Source organism: Neolamprologus brichardi, chromosome 23 (genome assembly GCF_056152115.1).
Source record: "Neolamprologus brichardi isolate AB-2024 chromosome 23, ASM5615211v1, whole genome shotgun sequence".
Taxonomy (NCBI): domain Eukaryota; kingdom Metazoa; phylum Chordata; class Actinopteri; order Cichliformes; family Cichlidae; genus Neolamprologus; species Neolamprologus brichardi.
The window spans coordinates 31,751,548-31,771,625 of record NC_142125.1 but is presented as its reverse complement, the minus strand read 5'-3'; the positions used below and the strand labels follow the sequence as shown (position 1 = coordinate 31,771,625).

The window sequence follows — 20,078 nt, the reverse complement described above, 5'->3', positions numbered from 1 at the left end:
AAGTTATATAAGACAGAAAGAAAAGAATTATATGCCTTGTTAATTTCCTGCTATTAAAGTTAATATCACTGAAAATAGGTACATATGAAAGCAAATACGATTTTGAAATCTGAATTCGCTCTCTCAATATGGAGTGGGGGTGGCCAGTGCACCCCTGTCTGAAACACCTGTAGTAGCCTTTCAGATGATGTTACTGAAGGGGGGTAAATGCTCATCCTGCAGCACTTGTACAAACTTCCACAGAGTGGCTGATCTGAGATCAGGCAGCCAAGTCCACCTACAGATGTGAAACCTGCTATTCAGTCACATGCTGCTCTCCCCCTCACTCATTACATGGTGTGAGGGTGAGCGTGTGTAGATTTCTGGGTAACATACATGTGAGGGTTGTACAGTGCGTCTTTGTACAGTATGTATGTGTGTGTGTTTGTGCAGTGTGTGTATCCTAACAGTGCCCCTCTCTGTTCTCCTGCAGTTGTGGCTGATCAGAAGCTACTCTAACAATCAGCTCTATTTTACCTCTCTCTTTTTCTTTCCACCCATTCACTGTGTGTGTGTGCGTGTCTTTGAGCCCCCCCCCCCCCCCACCATCACCACTGCATCACCACCTCCTCTCATCAGAATGGGCAGCCAATCTGCCAGCTTTCACCCCTCTGTTTTCACCCTGTGCTGACTGAAAGATCAAACAGTGGCTCTTTGAGTTGGGCCCTGACACTGATACTCATTCATTGATATGCATCAAGAATAAATGCCGCTGTTATTCCCCTAATGACTCCATTACAATCACTAACGCCCTCTCTGTCTCAGCTCTTGTCTCCTCATCATGCTGGGTCATGTTACGTGTAGTTATGCACATGAGATTCCAGCCAGGATGTCTGCAATTCTGCACGGGGACGCTCCTGCTTCATTCGTCAACTTTTAACAAGCTGGCACCTTTTTGTTTGCAAAATATTTGTTTCACAGTTTATATCCGTACCACTCGAACTGCAGCACAGAATGCAGAACCAGTTAGAGCTTCCTCAATAGTCTTCATTTCTGAGCGTCCTTATTGTAAACTGAGGAAGTTGCGCTTTATCCTCCCACACGTTGACAAACGGTGGGAAAGGCTCATCGGTCACAGCCTTCAGCAACAGAGCTGCTCTGTCCTGCAGGGTGACTGTTGCCAAGTCCTGGTTTGGACCTGAAAAATCATCTGACTCTACCTGTTTCAGCTTACAGCCCCAAACAGATCGCGCACACACATTAAACCCCAGCGCAGCTTTGCTTCTTTCTGCTCTCTGACTTCCACACTGCAGAGGAGGTGCAGTGGATGGTCATCCAAACCAAGTTTATTTAGTTGGGAAAATCCAGTATGTCAAAGAAAAGGCAACATGACTAGTCCCACTCATCTTGCACATGAAACTGAGCTGTTTTCCAAAGAGCACTAAAAGTGGAAAATTTCTATGAAACTTTAATGGAAGCAAACCTTTCTTGCATTCCCTTTGTTCTTTTACTTCCTGCCCAGGTTATCTTTTTTCCCCCTCTTTAGTAATTGCCTGCTCTGTGTTAGGGTACCTGGGTCGTTGACCCAGTGGTTTTAGTTTTGTACCTTTTATTTGTGTTCTCATCTTAGTTTATTATTGTGAAGATTTAGGTTTCTGTTTTGCATTTCTATTTTCCCAAGTTCTTCTTGGTGTGTGATTATGTAGTTCTTAAGTTTTGGTTTCCATACTCCCTCTGTTCTGTGTCCAGTCAGTGACTGTGTCTGCCCTGGTCCCACGTCTCTGTTCCCTCTGTTGCAGTGCCTGCTTGTGAGTCTGTGTCTGTAAGTTCAGTCTGTAGTTCCTGTTTTACTTTGAAAGTCTGTCTCATGTTATCTGGTTTTGCTTCCTTTGTCTCGTCAGCCCTGATTTGCCTCAGCTGTGTTTCCCTCCTGTCTCTCATTCCCTGATTGTTCCCTCTGTGTATTTAAGCCCTGTGTTTTCATCTGTCTGTGTCGTGATCCACCCTCATTCAAGCTGTGTGTTTTGTCTGCATGCTTGAGTTTTTGTATTTTGAAGTTTGTTACTTTTGAGTTTGTGTTTTGTCTCTGGAGTCTGCACTGTAGGTCCTCCATTTCACCACTCCTGCCTGCACACGACGCCCTATCCTTATTAGTCGTGATCAATAATTGGTGTTTCATCTCATTACTACTTTGAATTCATATTCCTGATTAGATTTTGATAAAACTTTGTAGCGGTGTAGAGTGAGGTCATGTGAACAGTCCATTATAAGTTGATTTACATCCATCGAGGACTTCAAGGTCAACTTAATGGTTACTGGTGGAAAATGGACAAAAACCTTATAATTTGAAACTATGAATCTTACAAGTTTTGGTGTGTATTATCAACATACAGAAAGCACTGAATAAAAATACATTTGGCCTCTGCTTCAAGATCAGTAGATTGATCTGAAGGTCAAAGTAATAATAATTCTAGACAAGGCTATTTAAAACTATGTTTCTTATTGCCATTGTTTGTATTATATGTATATTGACATATAGGGAGTGATATATGGGGATTCTAGCTATCACCTTTCTTTGGATCTCTGACCTCTTCTTGAGGTCAAATAAGATCAAAATTTAATAAAATGCCTTTTATCCTTAAAATCATGCTTAAAAATCAGCTTTTACCAACATTTATTTCATTAGGACTTTGTCATGTACATTACAATAACAGGCTATGACCAGTTAAATACGTAACAATATGAATATCCTTGCACAATGTTCCTAAATAAGGGTTTTGTTGAAAACAATATAAGGTTGTGATCAAAAACGTTTTAAATTTGACATTGATTCCTAAACAATAAAACTGATTTTACTAGGTAATAAAATAAATGCACTATATCCACATAAAAATAATTTCTAAATTATGTCAAGCCTTTTAAAATGGGTTTTAACAGAGCAAATAACAAAACTCTCTGAGTGCTTCTTGTCAAAATCCAGAGTTTTTCTTGTTGCTACATTTCTGCTAAAAATATTATCTGTATTTCTCCTCTCTGTTATCTCTTCCTCCTAAAATGCACAATCTGCACTGTGTTGCTTTATTTTGAAAGTCATCACAGGAAGTTATCAGACATCATCCTGGCTCACTTCACACTGAGAGGCGCATCTTTGATTTCATGCAAAGGAAGCAGGAGCTGCAGGTTTGTGTTTTAGTTTCTTAGACTGAGATTTTCTTTTAAATGTGACTGATGCAACAACAGGCTGTGTGTGTGTGTGTGTGTGTGCGCGCGCGTGTGTGTGTGCTTTCATACTGAAAAGGATCATGTGGAATACTTTCATGGAGAAATCCTGACACTGAAGACACAAGGTAAGAAAACGACAACAAAGACAAAGCAAAGGTTAATCTTAATTTGGTTATAGTTGCTTCAGGTTTTTATCAGAATTTCTGTTTTTACTTTACGACAAAACATCTCCAGCTAGAAACAAACCTCTTAATAAGCATGTCATGTGAAGTATATCCCAGGTTCTTTCAGTGCAAGTACACATCATCTAAAAAATATGAATGAACCAATCAGTGACCGAGTGTGAACGGTGAAGCTCAGTGAGAACCGCAGCAGTGTGCTTGTACAGTGTGTTTCAGTGTGCTTTTAGATGAGTGGGCTCGGTTCAGTACAGTCCACAGTGGGCAGAGAGGTTCATCAGTTCACATGAATGCTGGCAGTGGACCTTCTCCCCTCCTCCTCTCACTTTCATTCCTTTTCATCCCTTCCTCTTTCAAACTCGTCTTTTGTTCAGCGCTGGTCTCTGCTTTCATCGTTTGCCACTGACTTCCTTGTAAATGTCTGAAATCGGTGTCCATGTGTCAGACGTGTAGAGGCTGTAAAAGAAGCAGATAAACACGACCGTGTAATGACAAGAAATGCAAAAGAGTATGCTGATGAATCCCTGTTCTGTAGTGCAAGCATTCCCATTCCCTTGTCACTGTCCTTTCCCCCAGGATGTCTTGGCCCGCTCTGTACACTCAGTTGGTCGGGGCGAACCGTCATGCCACCAGCCTGGGTAAAATCTGGCTCTCTGTGCTTTTTATTTTCCGGGTCATGGTGCTGGTTGTTGCCGCGGAGAGCGTCTGGGGGGACGAGCAGTCTGACTTCACCTGTAACACATTGCAGGTAGGACGTGTCCATTTTTATATCTGATCCACACATGGGATGTAAGTCATAATGACACTTATTTGTTAAAATAAGATTTGGGTTTTATTGTCTGAGCTTGAATTCTGCAGCTCAAAGAATCATTCTCTCACCCCTAGTTCTCGAAGAATACAGAATCTACTCTTCTCACTGGTTTTAACAGATGGCTTCTCTCCACTGGTTTCCTGTCTAAGAACTGACTTCAAAGTTATACTGTAAAGTTTTATACAACATAAAGTATTAATAATCTAAAAAGTAGTCACTATCTATCACCACTTAATATTTTTATTGTGCTTTTATTGTGTCGGGCGCCACTCCTGTCAGCTAGGAACAGGAAACGGAGACTGTGACAATTTTAAATGACAGCTGAGTGATGGCATGGACCGCAGTATCAGAGGAGTGTTTCCAGCTCTTTGTTGAATTGGTGCCACGAAGAATTAAGACAGTTCTGAAGGCAAAAACAGGTTCATCCCAGTACTTGTGAAGTGTAACTAACAAAGTCGCTGGTGAGTTTAGTTACACAAAGACTATCTCAAAGCAGAATGATCTTGGCCTTTTAGCATAAATTTGTACATTTGTACTGCAATAAACTGTCCACAGGTACAAACGTATGGACAAGACGTATAAGATGACACAGAGTGTGATAATTATTAGCAGCTTCCACCTACTTTTTACTCAGTAGCTGAGCTTTGATTTCAGTGGACCAGGCAAAGAGATAGACTATGTGCACGTTAGCATTTGCTACTTCCGGTGCGGAAACTCCTGTGGGGAGCTTTGTTTCCGGTGTCCTATTCTCGCCTTGTTTACGGTCCAAAACAAGTTAAGCAAATGAATGAATCAAGCGGCGATTTACATTTCTATAGATGTCTTGGGCATTTACCCAATATATCTGTAAATGATGTTCATCAACTTGTTGATATTTTTCCCTGAGCCTCAGAGCAAAAGAGAAAAGGGATTCAAATGTTATATTTCTCAGCTGTCCCTCGTTTATCGCGGGTGTTATGTTCTAAAAATAACCAGCGATGGGTGAAATCAAGTAGCCAATTTTATATTTTTGACGGTGCAAAACGTTTCGTGGACATCGTGGACATACAGTACTGCACTTCAGAGTCACACTGCTAGCGATCCATGCAGCGATTCTGTACTGTACAGGAGAGACGTCACGGAGGAGATTGTCTGCAGTGATCAGGACGCAGGACACAATGTGACGTAAAAATAAGCATGCAAACTTGCACTAAAAAATCTGCGAAACAGCGAGGTGAAAGGTGAACCGCGTTATAGCGAGGGACCGCTGTAATTTTTAAGGTAAGTCACAACATACCCTTCATAAATACTAATGTATAGAAACCCTTACCAGCAATCATTCATTTTTTGTGTGGCTTTTTTCACCTTTTGTTGACATGCTGTGTAGGTGTGTACTTGACTAGCTGATATCGACATAACGGGAAACATCTGGTTTGACTATTCTTCACCTGTAGTTTGAATGCTGAACATTTGCCTGTTTAAATCATAAGACCAGTCACTATACAGAGATGTGCTTCTGAATGTGGACGATGTGTCTTCTGCTGCAGTTCTGCTTGTGTTGAGTGATGTAAACAACTGATCGATCTAAACTCTTTAAACGTCAAAATTGATCATTAGATTTTTTATGACAGAACAGTGGTGAGTGTTCCCACCTTCTGCTCTTTGTAACTTAACGCGATCTTTCAGTTTTCGAGTTTTGGACATGATTGTGGAGTATATCTTCGCAGTAGCGATTGACCGCAAAGTAAAGCTGCCGGAAATATACAACCCCACATCCGGTCTCAAACCAGGAAGTTAGCATTTTCTCGTGCACAGGGTCTATTAACTATACACTGATGTTGTCATAATTGTGACGATCATGGTGGGTTTGTTTTCCCCTCAGCCTGGCTGTGAAAACGTCTGCTATGATCAGTTCTTTCCTGTGTCCCACATCCGTCTCTGGTGTCTTCAGCTTGTCTTTGTCTCCACGCCAACACTCCTGGTTGCCATGTATGTGGCCTATCGTAACCACAGAGATAAGAGGAAGCTCCTTCAGGTGTGTGCATTGTTTTATTATGATTACGGCAAAGTCATCGTGATGACAGACAAAATGATGATGTCATTTGGGGCAGCTGTGACAGAGACCTAATTTGCCCCCAATGCATCAATCAGTGTGTGTAAGTTAATACTAGATAAAAAGGCATTTAGGCATGTATGAATGTGTGTGTTTGGGTGAATGAGACTTGTAGTAGAAAGCTCTTTGAGTGCTCAAATGATCTCATCCTGTGCGACAGAGTCCTGGTAGAGCTGGGTTTCTCAGCGCAAAGGGCCAAGATGAGGAGTTGGAGACTCTGAAAAAGCGGAGGCTCCCAATAGCTGGTGCCCTCTGGTGGACATATGCCTGCAGCCTGGTGTTCAGGCTGCTGTTTGAAGCAGGATTCATGTAAGATCAGTCCTTCCTTTTTCCATCAGTCTCAGATGGCTGTTTTGGTTTGATGGTACGATATCTGTGTCTCCAGGTATGCTCTGTATGTGGTGTACGATGGTTTCCAGATGCCGCGGCTGGTGCAATGTGATCAATGGCCATGTCCTAACCTGGTGGACTGCTTCATCTCACGTCCAACTGAGAAAACCATCTTCACTGTTTTCATGGCCACTACCTCATCTATCTGCATGGTCCTTAACATGGCTGAACTTGTATATCTTGTCATCAAGGCTGTCACTAGGTAATAGTATTAATCAGACAGTCAGGTGATTAATCAGCTGATTGACGCAATTTGTTTTTTGCATTCTTTTTGTTTTTGAGCTTTAAGCTGTGCATTCCATATGCACTTCTTTATATTATATATAATTTATTTATTTTTTCTTGCAGGGTTCTCTGTGATCAGAAGGAGAGGAAATTAGGCAGCAGAGAGAAGATGCGGATCAGGACTAACCAGAAGTCACTTGTTTCAACCTGATTTTGAAATGTAGCTAGAAGACGGAGGGTGGAGAAGAAATTGATAAAAACATTGTCATTTTAGAGATATAATGCATGTGTGAGAATCATAAATGTAAATACAACTCACAAATCGGACATTTTTGATGATACTCTATAGAAAATCAAGGGGTGGAGAGGATGTTAGCATCTTAAAACTATACTTTCATGTTGTATGTAGATAAGCTGTTTAACAAATAAAAATATAAATAGATCATGTGTATTTAACTACATGTGTTTAATGTTGAGGTCATTTTAAATACTTTTTATTCTGTTCAATGTCCAGAATCATGTTCTAGAAATTGTTTGTAGAAAGAAAAAAATGGGGACAGCTACAATTTCCTATGAGTACAAAACAAGCAGACCACAAGAAGGCAGTAATGTAAAGCAGCAGTCCCCAACCCCCGGGCCTTGTCCTGATCGAAAGGTCCTGATGAAAAGCCACTGATGTACAAATATTTACAAAAAGTTGTATTTTTCATAATAATTAATTGAATGTAAAACTTCTCCAGATAACATTTAATCTTCTTTTCATTTGACTGGTTATGTAGTATATTCTTATGATATTTATGATGTTTGTTTTTAAAGGAATGAAAAAGACAAACCCATGAATTATTTTGTTCTGTAATGAGGTACTGTACTCTGCTGACCCCTGCTGGTGAGCAAACAGGTCTGCAACAATTCCTTCCCCTACCCAGAGGGATTTTCTTTGGGTGTCTGTGAAGGTTCTCAGTCATCCAGGTCATCGTAGTCAAAGGAGCTTGCAAAGAAAAGCGTCTGGACTCCTTTAAGTTACTTGAAGACGTTTCACTGAACTTCACGAACTGAAGAAGCCTCTCGGATGAGAGGTGAAACGTCTTCAAGTAACTTAAAGAAGTCCAGATGCTTTTCTTTCTTTGGGTGACACAAAACTAAATGATAACATAGGTGAATAGATGGTGTCACCCCATCCTTTGTAGTTGTTAAGAAGCAACAACAAAAACGTGTTTTCTTGTACAGAAAAAGAAAAAACTTTGCAACATTTTGGAGTGAAAAAAGTTTTTTTTAAAAAAGCTACAGTGACATTTATAATTTATTTGTCTCTGCCTGCATTCTTAAGACTGGATGTTATTTATCACTCTACCTTTCACATTTATTGCAGTCAACATTTATACTATGAATCACTTAATCTCACATGAATACTGAGGTAGTCTTTTCTGTTTAAAAGATGTGAAAATGGGCTATATGTCAGTGTTTAATTATAAGGCTGTCATTGGGTGGATAGAATTCATTTTATTGTACACTGGTGCTCTGGGCCATATTAAGCTTGGCCACACGGCTGACTATTGCTGCAAGATTTTCATGTCTGTACTAAGCTTGGGATAACTGATTTTAGTTTCTGTGTTTTCTGCTTCTGTTTATATTGTTTTTGTCTTTACATTTGTATTTTGTTGTGTTTAATTTCTGTTTTTCTGTATCTTTTATTATTAAAACTTGATGGTGTTTAATGTGTCTATTCTTTTAAATCATTTAAAATATCATCTTTGTAAGTGAGGTTTACCCTTAATGAGTAACGGAATGTAATTTACTTGTAACTAAATGTCATGTATGTAATGTAACACTTTAACATGTAATTCCTTTTGGGGGCTAAAAACTGTTGCAATATGAAGAACTTGTAGAAAGATGAGCTTACTTTTACACTTCAATTTTTGTCTATTTTTTTTCCTGATTTCTCCATTTTTGACATCAGTAATCTTCCATATTGATGTTTATTTGTAATGACAGTAAAAAAACTAGTAAGTTATTAGCTAAAGGGTGTTTTACCTCATACTGCATTAAAAAAAAGGAACAATCCAAATATATATTTTACCCTTAACAGAAGTTCTTAAAGAAAATTTTTGTCTGGTCAGGAGTGTGATAGTTGCGTTACACCACATATACACTCGCGCGCACTCAAACGCGCGCCTTCCCCTTACCACCCCCCTCGTGCGCCCCTTGCACGGGGACACCAATGTTTGACAGTGGCGGATGGCCTTGGCCACGCGGGACGCAGCCGCTGTGCTTCGCCTTCGCGGGACAGGTTCCACACGCGCCCTTTTTTTTAGACTAGACTAGCCTCGCGTATTCTTCTTTTCTTTTTCCCTCCTTTTTTGTTGTTAACTTCCTCTCTCTGTTACTCTGTGTATTGCTCTCTCTCTGTGTCTCTCTCCCTCCCTTCTCCCTTCCATCAATCTGCCTAATCTTGTCTTGGTTGCCCCGAGAACCTCCGTGGGACTAAAAGAAAAAAGAAGAAAAGAAACGCGGTACCGAACGGTAAGCAGGGTCACCGTAGAGTGATGCTGGAGGCTGAAGTGGGAGGGAAGAGGGATTATCACCTTTCCACCTGCTGGATTATCAGCACCTCTCATGGTGCGTTCACATCCATGTGGGAAAGACGGCAGACAGGAAGCCACAAATCCAAACCAATATCCCAATATCTTTGGGAAAAAAAGAATGCATTTTGTGGGGTCTTAGGCTAGATTTTGATACTTTAGTTTAAAAAAAAAGTTTTTTTTAAAGAGTCATGGACAAGAAACTAATGGAAAACAGGCGGTAGGACTGTTTTTTGTTTTTAAATAAATTTGAGGTCAACTGCAGGGAAGCTTACATTTTAGTTTTGATGGCTATTTAAATGCACCCAGTGCTAGTTGTTTATCTTTTGTATAGGAGACACACTGTCTAATGTTACCACGAAAGGAAGAACCTTCCTGTAGTTTTTCTGCTTGTTGGAATTGTACTGTTTGACTTGCTGTAGTAAATGGAGGAAATAAGTTGCTGCTCCTTACCAGCCAACCAGCTGCTGAATTGATTATTTCCATACTCTCTTTAGATGCTGTGTGCCACTCTATAAATCTTTGCACACTTTAAAAAAAACATGTTTTGTACTTTTAGTATCTTAGGCAACTTTGGGCCCATTTATTCACTTGTGTGTACAGTTACAAACTCTTTCCACATTTTTGGAATGGCACTTTTAGACATACATTTACATTTTTAATATATGTATCAAAAATATCTTCTCTTTCCTGGCAAACTGCATTTAATCATCTTCAGTACTATTCCACACCATGTGAAACTAATTGCTTAAACACTGAGCACGGTCTTCTCAAGTTTCTGGACATAGGGTAGTTGATTAACTGAGTAATGAACAGAATTGTCTTTTATTGTGACTGTGCATATTTTCGGATTTCGTTGTGCAAATGGCAGGCCAGGAGTTAACTGTTTGGGCTGTTTTAGCACAAAGACCTCTGATCCATCAAAAGCACACAGCAGCCAGAACAATATCCATCTGGCAGCTTCCCTATTGTCTACCATGGCCGATGGTATTTCATCACGTCAACACATCATGTACATGTACACATACCACTGTTAGACCGGTGAATTAGTAGCCATTTGTCATTTGAGAATATGTTTCACGTGTAAGACATCTGAAAAGTCTTTGTTATTTATTTATTTGTGTTTCTAAGCAGTTTTTTAAGAACACAGTTAAATCATGACCGCGATATTTCCTTTCTGTCTATGGAGCTTCCGTTCTCTCTCTTTCTCTTTTTTTTTTACTCAGTTGACCTACCTCTCATCAGACACAAATTCCTGGATTTACATTTTATTTTGAAAGTAAGTTACACAGTATGCAGGAGTACAGAACACTGCTGAAACTTTAGAATGCGTGTATATGTTTGTGTGCGTTCATATCAGTCAATCCCAGGCAAACATTTGCCCCCATCAGCATTCCTGGGATGTGATGAGTCCGGCATTCAACAGCGACAACCTGTTATTCACTCACTTCACTTCTCACAGATGGCCAGCCATTGTTCACTAACCAGCCAGTCTCGCATCACACACACACACACATACCAACGCAAATACACACAAATTTGGCACAAAAGCAAATGTATACCATGGAATAACTATCAAACAATCAGACACATGCAGTGCTACTGTGAGCATTGGATTGCACCAAAATGTCAGATGAAGAAAAAGAGTGAAATTAAATCAAAATAGTGATAAATGAATGCTTTTAAACTGCAGCTACCAATTCTTAGTAGTACACTTTGTTCAGAGTACTTGACTGTTCCGGGTCCTCTGTGGAACCTCTTTCTCTTTTTTCATGTAATTCCACATGGAATCTATGAAGCTGAAACCTGGACTCTGTGAAGGTCCAACACATTCTCATCCCAAAACGTAACATACCGACACTATGAGATAGATTGTCGGTATGTTAAGCTTTCGGAGGCACGAGAACCGTTTGGAATGAATCTACACATGTAAATTTATTTTACGTTCTGATCATGCATCGCTTTGGAAAACACTATCTGATATGGTTAAGGTTAGGGTTAAGGTTACGGTTAGGGCTGGAATACACAGCTGGAATGTGTGTTACCTCCGCGAGCATCATTCTTTTGGATTCCATCCACAATCCGGAGCGTATCATAGGGATGCGGAAGGTTACCTTTGAGATGCCATGGGACGTGACAAATCGTAGTTATGCTACATGTTGGGAATGAGAATGTTCTGAAAGGTAATACCATTCGCTGCCGGACTCAATTTAGCTAGTTCTTTATGTCTTGTGCTATGTTTCTGGGGTTTTCATCATGCTGCAGAATTAATTTTGAAGTTATCACTCTATAGACCTGTGTGATTGATAATTTAAAATATCTGAACTGCTTAAAAAATTTGGACAGTTCTTAGCACTGGTACTAATCCTAGCATCAGGTGAGGAGTAACAAGACCCTTTCCGATGCCATACTATAAGTATATGGCATCATTTGTACCTACTGTGCACTAAAATGTTTCTGGTTAAAAAAAAGATTCATATTGGCATCAGCATCAAAAAGCCCTGTATCCTTTTTTGTGTGATGTCTGTATGATGATGAGCCTAAAAAGCTAACACAAAGCATTTTGTGTCTTCCTTCCAGATATAGTTTTGGTTCTGATTTCTGGTCGATGGATTTATCACTGACAACACAACTATATTTTAGTAAGTCAGCTTAATTTGTCTTTTTTTTTTTTTCAAAACAATCCAACTTATTTGAAATTTTATTTTGAAGTCTTTTCTCTTCTTGATTTTAGCATTGGAGTTCGAAAGTAGTTATGCTTTCTGTGCTCAGTTGAAAAGAGCTTTTTGGGCAGCAGCCAAGTTTTTGTAAAATTTTACAGTGAAACACCAAGGTTTAAATGGTAAAAGAAGATATTTCTAGGTATTGTAAGGCAAGATACTGCTTGAGATGTTAATGCAATTATTTTGTTGGTAAGTATTAACAGCACTCGTTTATATGAAGCAATATTTCAGATTATCAAAGAATTTTGTTGTTGATGATGATAGCCTTTATATTGTAAGGTTTTTACCTTATAATATAAAGCCCCTTGAGACAATTACTGTTGAGATATAAATAAAATTTAATGGAATTGAACTAAATATATGAATAACTGTGGCTGTAGCTCAGGTGGCAGAGCAGGTCAGCCATTAATCAGAAGGTCGGTGGTTCGAACCCAGGCTGCCTCCTGGCTGCATGCCAAATATCCTTGGGCAAGATACTAACCCCATGTTTGCCTACTGGTGGTGGCCAGAGGGCCCGGTGGCGCCTGTGTCCGGCAGCCTCGCCTCTGTCAGTGCGCCCCAGGGCAGCTGTGGCTACAATGTAGCTTGCCATCGCCTGTGTGTGAATGTGTGGGTGAATGACTGAATCTAGTGTTAAGCCCTTTGGGGTCCTTAAGGACTAGAAAAGCGCTATACAAATGCAGGCCATTTACCATAGATGAATACTTTCAAAAATTTCTAGGCTAAAGAGTTTATAGATGAACTGGCCGTTAGATCTCATTAGGACTCTCTAGTCTGTGTTTGACACAGACTAAAAATGGAACAATGCTAGTTTTTTATGTTTCATGTGTCAAACTGATTACAGGAAGAGAAAGCGAATGTTTGGCATAAGAAAAAAGGGAAACAGACTGACGGAGATCGAATGATTCCTCATAAACGTCATGGAAAATACACTTACCGAACACTTGATTAGGACACTTGCTAGTACCGATTTTCAGAACTGGCTTAATTCTTTGTGAATTCAACAAGATGCTGTATACATTCCTCAGAGATTTTGATACATATTGACATGATTTGCTGTGATGAGACACACAGACACACACACACACACCTACAATCAGATATAGAGACACAAGGTAAAACAGTATCAGCCATAAAAGTTCAGATAAGACCCTAAATACTGACTTTCTGTGGTATTGTTCTTTAATTGACTTTTTGTTGTTCACCATAGACTCTCATGTCTCTCTGCAGGCAACTGAGAGAAGCATGGGTGACTGGAGTTTTCTAGGGCGACTGCTGGAGAATGCTCAAGAACACTCCACTGTGATTGGAAAGGTGACCGACTATTGATAACAAAAACATGATCTGTTAAACATATTAAGCTCACCTTTTGATGATTTTTACTGTATTTCCTTTTCATAGAACTTTTGATACGCCAACATTGTTGACGACATTTTCTGGTTTTCAGTTTGGTAAAGGGTAGACCATACTGACACTGTGGAGAAACCACAAGCTTTAGTTACCCTCTGCATTATCCAGGAAGTACTAACTACTGTGTTTCTAACTGTCATGTTTGTCCGACCCAGGTTTGGCTCACAGTCCTCTTCATCTTTCGAATTTTGGTGCTGGGTGCAGCAGCTGAAGAAGTTTGGGGTGACGAGCAATCAGACTTTACCTGTAACACACAGCAGCCCGGTTGTGAAAACGTTTGCTACGACGAGGCATTTCCCATCTCCCACATCCGTTTCTGGGTGCTGCAGATCATCTTTGTCTCCACACCAACCCTCATCTACCTGGGCCATGTACTACACATTGTTCGCATGGAGGAGAAGAGGAGGGAGAGGGAAGAGGAGCTCAGAAAGGCCGGACGACACCAGGACGACCATGACCCTCTCTATCACAATGGAGTTGGTGATGGTGGAGGGAAAAAGGAGAAACCCCCAATTCGTGACGAACATGGAAAAATCAGGATACGCGGGGCATTATTGAGGACCTACATCTTCAACATAATATTCAAGACTTTGTTTGAAGTGGGCTTCATTCTGGGGCAGTACTTCCTGTATGGATTCCAGCTGAGGCCTCTCTATAAATGTGGCCGCTGGCCCTGCCCCAATACTGTGGACTGCTTCATCTCCAGGTAAGAAAGTTCAGTTTTATTGTTTTGCATCACAATCAAAGATTTTTTTCTTTGTGTCTGTTTAATAATTCTTCATTATACTCTACACATACATCCTGTCACTTAGTTATATTTACTAAGTCTATCACTCTCTATGTTCTTGTACAACACTAATAGTCTAAACAACACCCCACATAGCAAAATTGGTACGGCCCAGATCTGGCCCACACAATGTGCTTAGACATGGCCCACATACCGCAAAGAATGACGGCCCTTTGGTGGCCCAGATCTGGTTTGCAAGAGGTGGCCCACACATGGGCCAGCACAAGGCCAGTTGCAGACACACTGGTGGTCCTGTGCTGGCCCATGTGTGGATTACCTCTGGCAAACCAGATCTGGGATACCAAAGGGCCGTCATTCTTTGTGGTATGTGGGCCATGTGTAAGTTGTGTGCAGCCATGGGCCAGTTGTAGACACACTGCTGGCCCTGTGGTGGCCCAGAACAGTTTCAGCTCTGGCCCCAGATGTCAGCCTAATGTGTACCTTAATCAAGCCATGTAATAACAACATGTGCCAGAACATAATAGTGCAAAAGTAACATGACGAAACTCTGTTCAGACAGTGAATGGACTGATTCTTAGATAATGCATTACTACTCTCCCGGATTACTCAAAGTGCTCCACATTCACCCAATCACACACTCTCTCTAAACTGGGTGCTTCCTAACTACATTCATACACATTCACACTCTTGACATGCAGACTAGAGGAGCCAGGGATCGAACCACTAACCTTCCAATCAGTAGTGATAAACATGAGTAAACCCTCACTAGGTTTTGGATAAAGTGTACGCTCACAAACCTGTCAAACCTGCATTTGAAACGTTGGCTACAATAGCAGTATAATATTGCAACATGGCATTTGGGTCTTCTAACTAAAATAGGAAAATAGGAACATAAATAGTGCCATCATTGCCAGACCTGGCCCACATCTGGTAGACATACATCCTGCCATGACACCAGTCAGTCAGAAGTGCTAGCTTGATGCCAGATCCGGTCCAGACCTGTCTGCAATGTGGGACCTTTTGTTTCTAAATAAAAAAGAGCAATTCTGGCTGGCATTGCAGTTTGATCAGTTGTAGTGTTGTGGCTAATAGACTGCTTCAAAGAGTTGAAAGAAAACAAGAATTAATATACCTGTGTCCAACAGGGTTGCCACATTACTAGAATTTTGATACCCAATAGTATTTTAATACCACAGGGGCAAAAAAAAACAAAACAAATTACGAATCATCTTTCCTTTCCTGGAAGAGGTAGAAATAATGAGCTAAATGAGGGTGGTTTAAGTGTCTGATTAGGTCTGTTTTTAAGAAGCTTTTCGCACTGGTCCTCCTACAGCTTACTTTGGCAAACTTTCCATCACTCACATTGAAGGGCTTCTATGCTGATGACATGCTAGTGTGTAGCTGTGAGTCTGACTATTTGCTCTAGGTGTGTTGCACATGCGTAAAACAAACCAGCCCATAATTAAACAAGGCTGATGGGCTTGTTACCAATCTGGGCCATGGCCACTGAAATATACACACTGTTTTAAAGAGGTGACACTAATGTTAGTTTAAATTATACTCAAAGAGTAAGGCATAAGGTACATAACTTAAAAAAAGTGTAAGGCTAAAGCTACATATCAAGACTAAAGCTTTGCGATTCTGTGTTAAAAGAATGAGGCTAAAGAAGCTAAATTACATTTATACACGAGCACATAATACTATGTTAAAAACATTAAGGGGCCAGCTTGGCTAAAGGTTAAAATAGTTAAGTCAGTTTATTTATAAATAAACAAAATGCTCTTAACACTCATTATCAGACAGTTTGTATCACATTTGTATGTTGTATGATGTCAATAATAGTGATAACCTTAGCATGGTCAAATCAAATCTTTTGTTTGTAAGTGGCAGTCAGTATGAATCAAAGCAAAGGGCTTAAAGAGAAGCCTTATTTCAATATGTGGATTAATCTAGGGCCTGCAAAAAGGCTCAAGGATTATTTTGAATTATTTTGAACTGACAATCATGCAAAGCTACTCTAGGAGAGAGACCCAGTTGGAAGTACAGCGTACAGCGAGTATAATAAGGTTCATTTCAGTTAACACAAGAGGATTTTGTGTTTACAGAGGGAGTCTAAAGTAAAAGGACACAGTATGAATAAATAGTATATTGAATAGTAAGGAGCTAGTTACTTTAGTCTATGAAGATATTGTTCAAATACTAACATTTTTGCCCTTCTGGGTTATTTAAAATTGATTATCACCAAGTGTTCCCACTGCAGCCTTTATCGCTTTAACAATGAGAAATCCAACAATAACATTGGATTTTCTTCCTTCTTCTTCTTTAAATGTTACATTTCCTATTATACACTGGTGTGATTTGTTAATCACAACCTCTTTTTGTTCCTCTGTTGCCATAGGCCCACTGAAAAGACAATCTTCATCATCTTTATGCTGGTCGTTGCCTGTGTCTCTTTGGTCCTCAACCTGCTGGAGATCTATCACCTAGGCTGGAAGAAAGTAAAGCGAGGGGTCACCAATGAGTTTGCACCTGACAGCGAGTCACTGATTCTGGCTGAAGATGAGCCCACAGACGCAGAGACGATCCCTGAGCAGACCTCTCCTTTGGTGCTCGACTGTCTGCCGACATTTGGCAGCGTGAGTGTGATGGGAGACGGGGCAGCTGAGGGAGGGGCCTACAGCCCACCAGAGTCTTCCCCTGCTGTGACCTCCTTAAACGCTGCGACCACCCCTGTGCCTGCTGGGATGAAGATGGACAACACGGCGTTCCACCCAGACGACTTCTTGTTGGATGCTGCTTCTTTTTATAGCAGCAGTGAGAAAGTGGGTGTTGGAAGTCAAGGACAGCTGGTGGTGATGGAGCAGAACTGGAACAACATGGTGCTGGAAGTCCACGATCTGAATGGAAAAAATTCAGCCTCAGCCTCCTCCTCTCCTGAAGTGGAAAAGACCCCAACACCAGAGGAGCAGCAATCTGCATTTCCCACACTTCCGCGCAACACCCCTCTTTCTTCTCTCATGCCAAAGGAGACAGCAATGAAAGAGGAAACCGCTGTCATCACAGCACCTAAGGTCCTGCACAATGACTTCACTGTGGTAACCAGGGCGGAGATGCATCAGCCTCCTGCTGCTGCGGGGACAGACAACCGCAAGCCAAGTCGGGCCAGCAAGAGTGGCGGTGGACGAGCTCGCCCCGATGACCTGGCCGTGTAGCTAAAACACACACGCACTCACACTTTTACCCAACTATGCATGCATGCTCTATACACAGAGAGAGCCTACACCTGCTTTTTTTTCTTTTAATATGCACTGCAGCATAAAACCACACCTAAGCATGCACTTCAGCATGAGCCTGATGCCTACTGGAGTTGGCTGCTTAGTTTATAGTCAGCATTGCGAATCTGAAATGATGCCCTACATAGATATTTCAACAGGGTATGTCCACATTAGTTTCTTAACGTGTAAGTTTTCAGTTCAAAGGAGGTTCAAATTGTTTAGAGTAATGGCTGTGCACATGGGGGTCCATTTTTTTCGTTTACAAACATATAAAAACATCCAGATTATTTTTATTTTATTTTTTTATTATTAGGTTTAGAGGCGAAATTAAATAGACCAAGAAACTATATCTTTTGTATATAGATCTTTCAAGACCAAAAATCCTGTCAGGCCATGGTTGTCATTTCAGCTTAGAGTTTTCAGGAATTTTCTTGTAGCCATGATATTGCCCACTGAAAAAGTATCACTAAAACAGCCCCCAGCCAATTTAAGCTAATCATATCAAATCCATTGTTTTAGTAGTTTACTGACACAAAGACAGAAATGCAGAAGTCAATTTTGCTGCTACTTAATTTTGCTTCTCTGGCCATTCTCTCACTCCTCTTTGACAAAAGAATAATACAGGATAAGAAATCTAGATGATATTTAATGTAACTGCACACTTAAAATATCCACACAGCCAGCAAAAATACAAATAAGGAAAGGTTATTGTGATGATGATGATGACTGGACCTACTAATAAGTTTTTGTGCAGTTTTTTATTTTCATCTTTCTTTTATTTCTTTCCTGTGAGACATCAGAGGAAAGGTTTGCACTTTTGTTTCTTGAGCTTTAATTTTTCTTGTGATGTGATGGTGGAGCTGAAGTGTCGTAAGTGTGTAGAACTCGTCCATCTCTGTGTATGCTCTCTACACAGCCTGTAGTTTTAATAAATAGAGGGATTCACCAGCATTAGGAAATAGCAGGTGACCATAAAGCAGGCCCACCCAGAGATGTAGTTCTAAGGTTTTACAGGCTGTGTGTGTGTCTGCATTTAGGTATATTTATAATGTTTCGTGTTTACAAAATAATATCTCTGCAGTTACATCAGGGTAAACTATATATAAATATGTAAATATATAATAATTAACAGCATTGATATGCACGACAAGACTTTATACAGAACTACCTATGTTTTTAAAAAGTTTGTCTCTGATCAAACTGCAGTTTTACATAAGAAACCAAAAACCATAAATGCTTTAACATTTTACTGACTTTGAGCCAAAGTTTGTCGCTATGCAAAACCCCTTAGCATAAGAGTTGAGTCGACTAATAAGACAGTATTTCAAAGTTCCTTACTGAACAGGTTTAAGTTTTGCAGCTTGAACTGAGTATAAAAACTGCCTTCTTTCTGCTGGTTGTGTTTGCAGTGTGGCACAGAAGTGTTGAGTTCCCTGGAGCTGTTTTGTTTAGGAGGACTCTTAAGTTAATTTTCTAGATGAGCTGTAGATTATGCTGTAGCGCTTAGATTTTTTTGAGAGAAAAGAAAGCAATATGATCTAAGAAGTGTTCATTTTTACTTTGCTGTCACTACTTAACACATCCCACATAGGAATGTTCATTTATGTCCTGTTTTTCTATTAATTCCTGCCAGATTAAAAACACAAGAAAACATACAGATAATGGTTTATGCATTCTAGGTTGTTATGTTGCTTATTAGTAACTTCCCTAAAGATTTAATTTACCCAATTTTATCCATTGGGATGGGGGGGAGGGGGGGGGGGGGTAAAAGTCAGCCTTGCATCAGGACAGCAAGAGAGAGTGGTTTGGAGCAAACTGTGTTTTGTGTTTTTGCAACTTTGTGTTCCTCTATGAACAGATTTGAGTTGCTTATAAATGACACACTTGAAAAAAATGCAGCCTGCCAAAGAACAGTCAGTGATTAACATTTGAATTTAAACACTTTTTTCCTCACATACTTCACACCTCAGCTGTCAAATATCAAAGTGCTTTAAGTAATGCTCATATACTGAAACCAAATGCATAAACATAGATCTAGTGATTGTTCGATAATGTGCATTCATTTCAATTTGAAAAGGTTCATATTTTCCACTTTTTGGATGGCGTAGACATGGTGTAGTGGATAAAGTCAACTTAATATTCTTAATAAAGCTAAGTTCTAAATTTCCAGAATAAACTGAATGTTGCTGATGTTGTGCCTGGAATCTGCTGGAGCCACTCTTCCAGTTTTAGGGTTAAAGCTCCTTCCATTCCCTTCCTATTGCAGTTGTTCCTTCAGTACTTCTCTGTTTTCATAAGCGCTTTCTTCCTGATGTTTCTATCTGCTGAAATTGCCACATTTATCACGATTGCAGTATTCTGCTCCTTTTCAACCACCGCTATGCCTGGTTGGTTGGCCAACATCTGCTTGTCTGGAACTCAAAGTCCCACATGACCTTCAACCTG

The 20,078-nt window shown here is 40.3% G+C and overlaps 2 protein-coding genes across 3 annotated transcripts; both read left to right on the top strand.

Annotated features, from left to right (window-relative positions):
- The first annotated feature begins 3,131 nt into the window (after nucleotides 1–3,131).
- On the top strand, nucleotides 3,132–7,300 carry LOC102789163 (gap junction beta-2 protein-like). The gene is made up of 7 exons (XM_087835814.1): nucleotides 3,132–3,159; nucleotides 3,278–3,326; nucleotides 3,957–4,128; nucleotides 6,053–6,205; nucleotides 6,444–6,592; nucleotides 6,669–6,875; nucleotides 7,022–7,300. The coding sequence occupies exons 3-7, from the start codon at nucleotides 3,958–3,960 to the stop codon at nucleotides 7,107–7,109; spliced, it is 768 nt and encodes a 255-aa protein (XP_087691940.1). The 5' UTR covers nucleotides 3,132–3,159; nucleotides 3,278–3,326; nucleotide 3,957; the 3' UTR covers nucleotides 7,110–7,300.
- Nucleotides 7,301–13,445: 6,145 nt separating this feature from the next.
- Nucleotides 13,446–17,570, top strand: LOC102789454 (gap junction alpha-3 protein-like). Of its 2 annotated transcripts, XM_087836840.1 has the most exons (4): nucleotides 13,446–13,514; nucleotides 13,766–14,316; nucleotides 16,757–17,030; nucleotides 17,109–17,570. In XM_087836840.1, exons 1-4 carry the CDS (start codon nucleotides 13,446–13,448, stop codon nucleotides 17,568–17,570), a joined length of 1,356 nt encoding a protein of 451 aa, XP_087692966.1. The 2 variants fall into 2 exon arrangements, with proteins under 2 accessions (XP_087692966.1, XP_006804141.1); XM_006804078.3 differs by having other exon boundaries at nucleotides 16,757–17,570.
- The last annotated feature ends 2,508 nt before the right edge of the window (nucleotides 17,571–20,078 follow it).

Coding starts and splice junctions, on each gene's coding strand:
- LOC102789163 (XM_087835814.1), top strand. CDS start 3,958: ATGTCTTGGCCCGCTCTGTACACTCAGTTGGTCGGGGCGAACCGTCAT. Junction 6,206..6,443: donor ATAAGAGGAAGCTCCTTCAG/GTGTGTGCATTG, acceptor CCTGTGCGACAG/AGTCCTGGTAGAGCTGGGTT. Junction 6,593..6,668: donor CTGTTTGAAGCAGGATTCAT/GTAAGATCAGTC, acceptor CTGTGTCTCCAG/GTATGCTCTGTATGTGGTGT.
- LOC102789454 (XM_006804078.3), top strand. CDS start 13,446: ATGGGTGACTGGAGTTTTCTAGGGCGACTGCTGGAGAATGCTCAAGAA. Junction 13,515..13,765: donor ACTCCACTGTGATTGGAAAG/GTGACCGACTAT, acceptor TGTCCGACCCAG/GTTTGGCTCACAGTCCTCTT. Junction 14,317..16,756: donor GTGGACTGCTTCATCTCCAG/GTAAGAAAGTTC, acceptor CTGTTGCCATAG/GCCCACTGAAAAGACAATCT.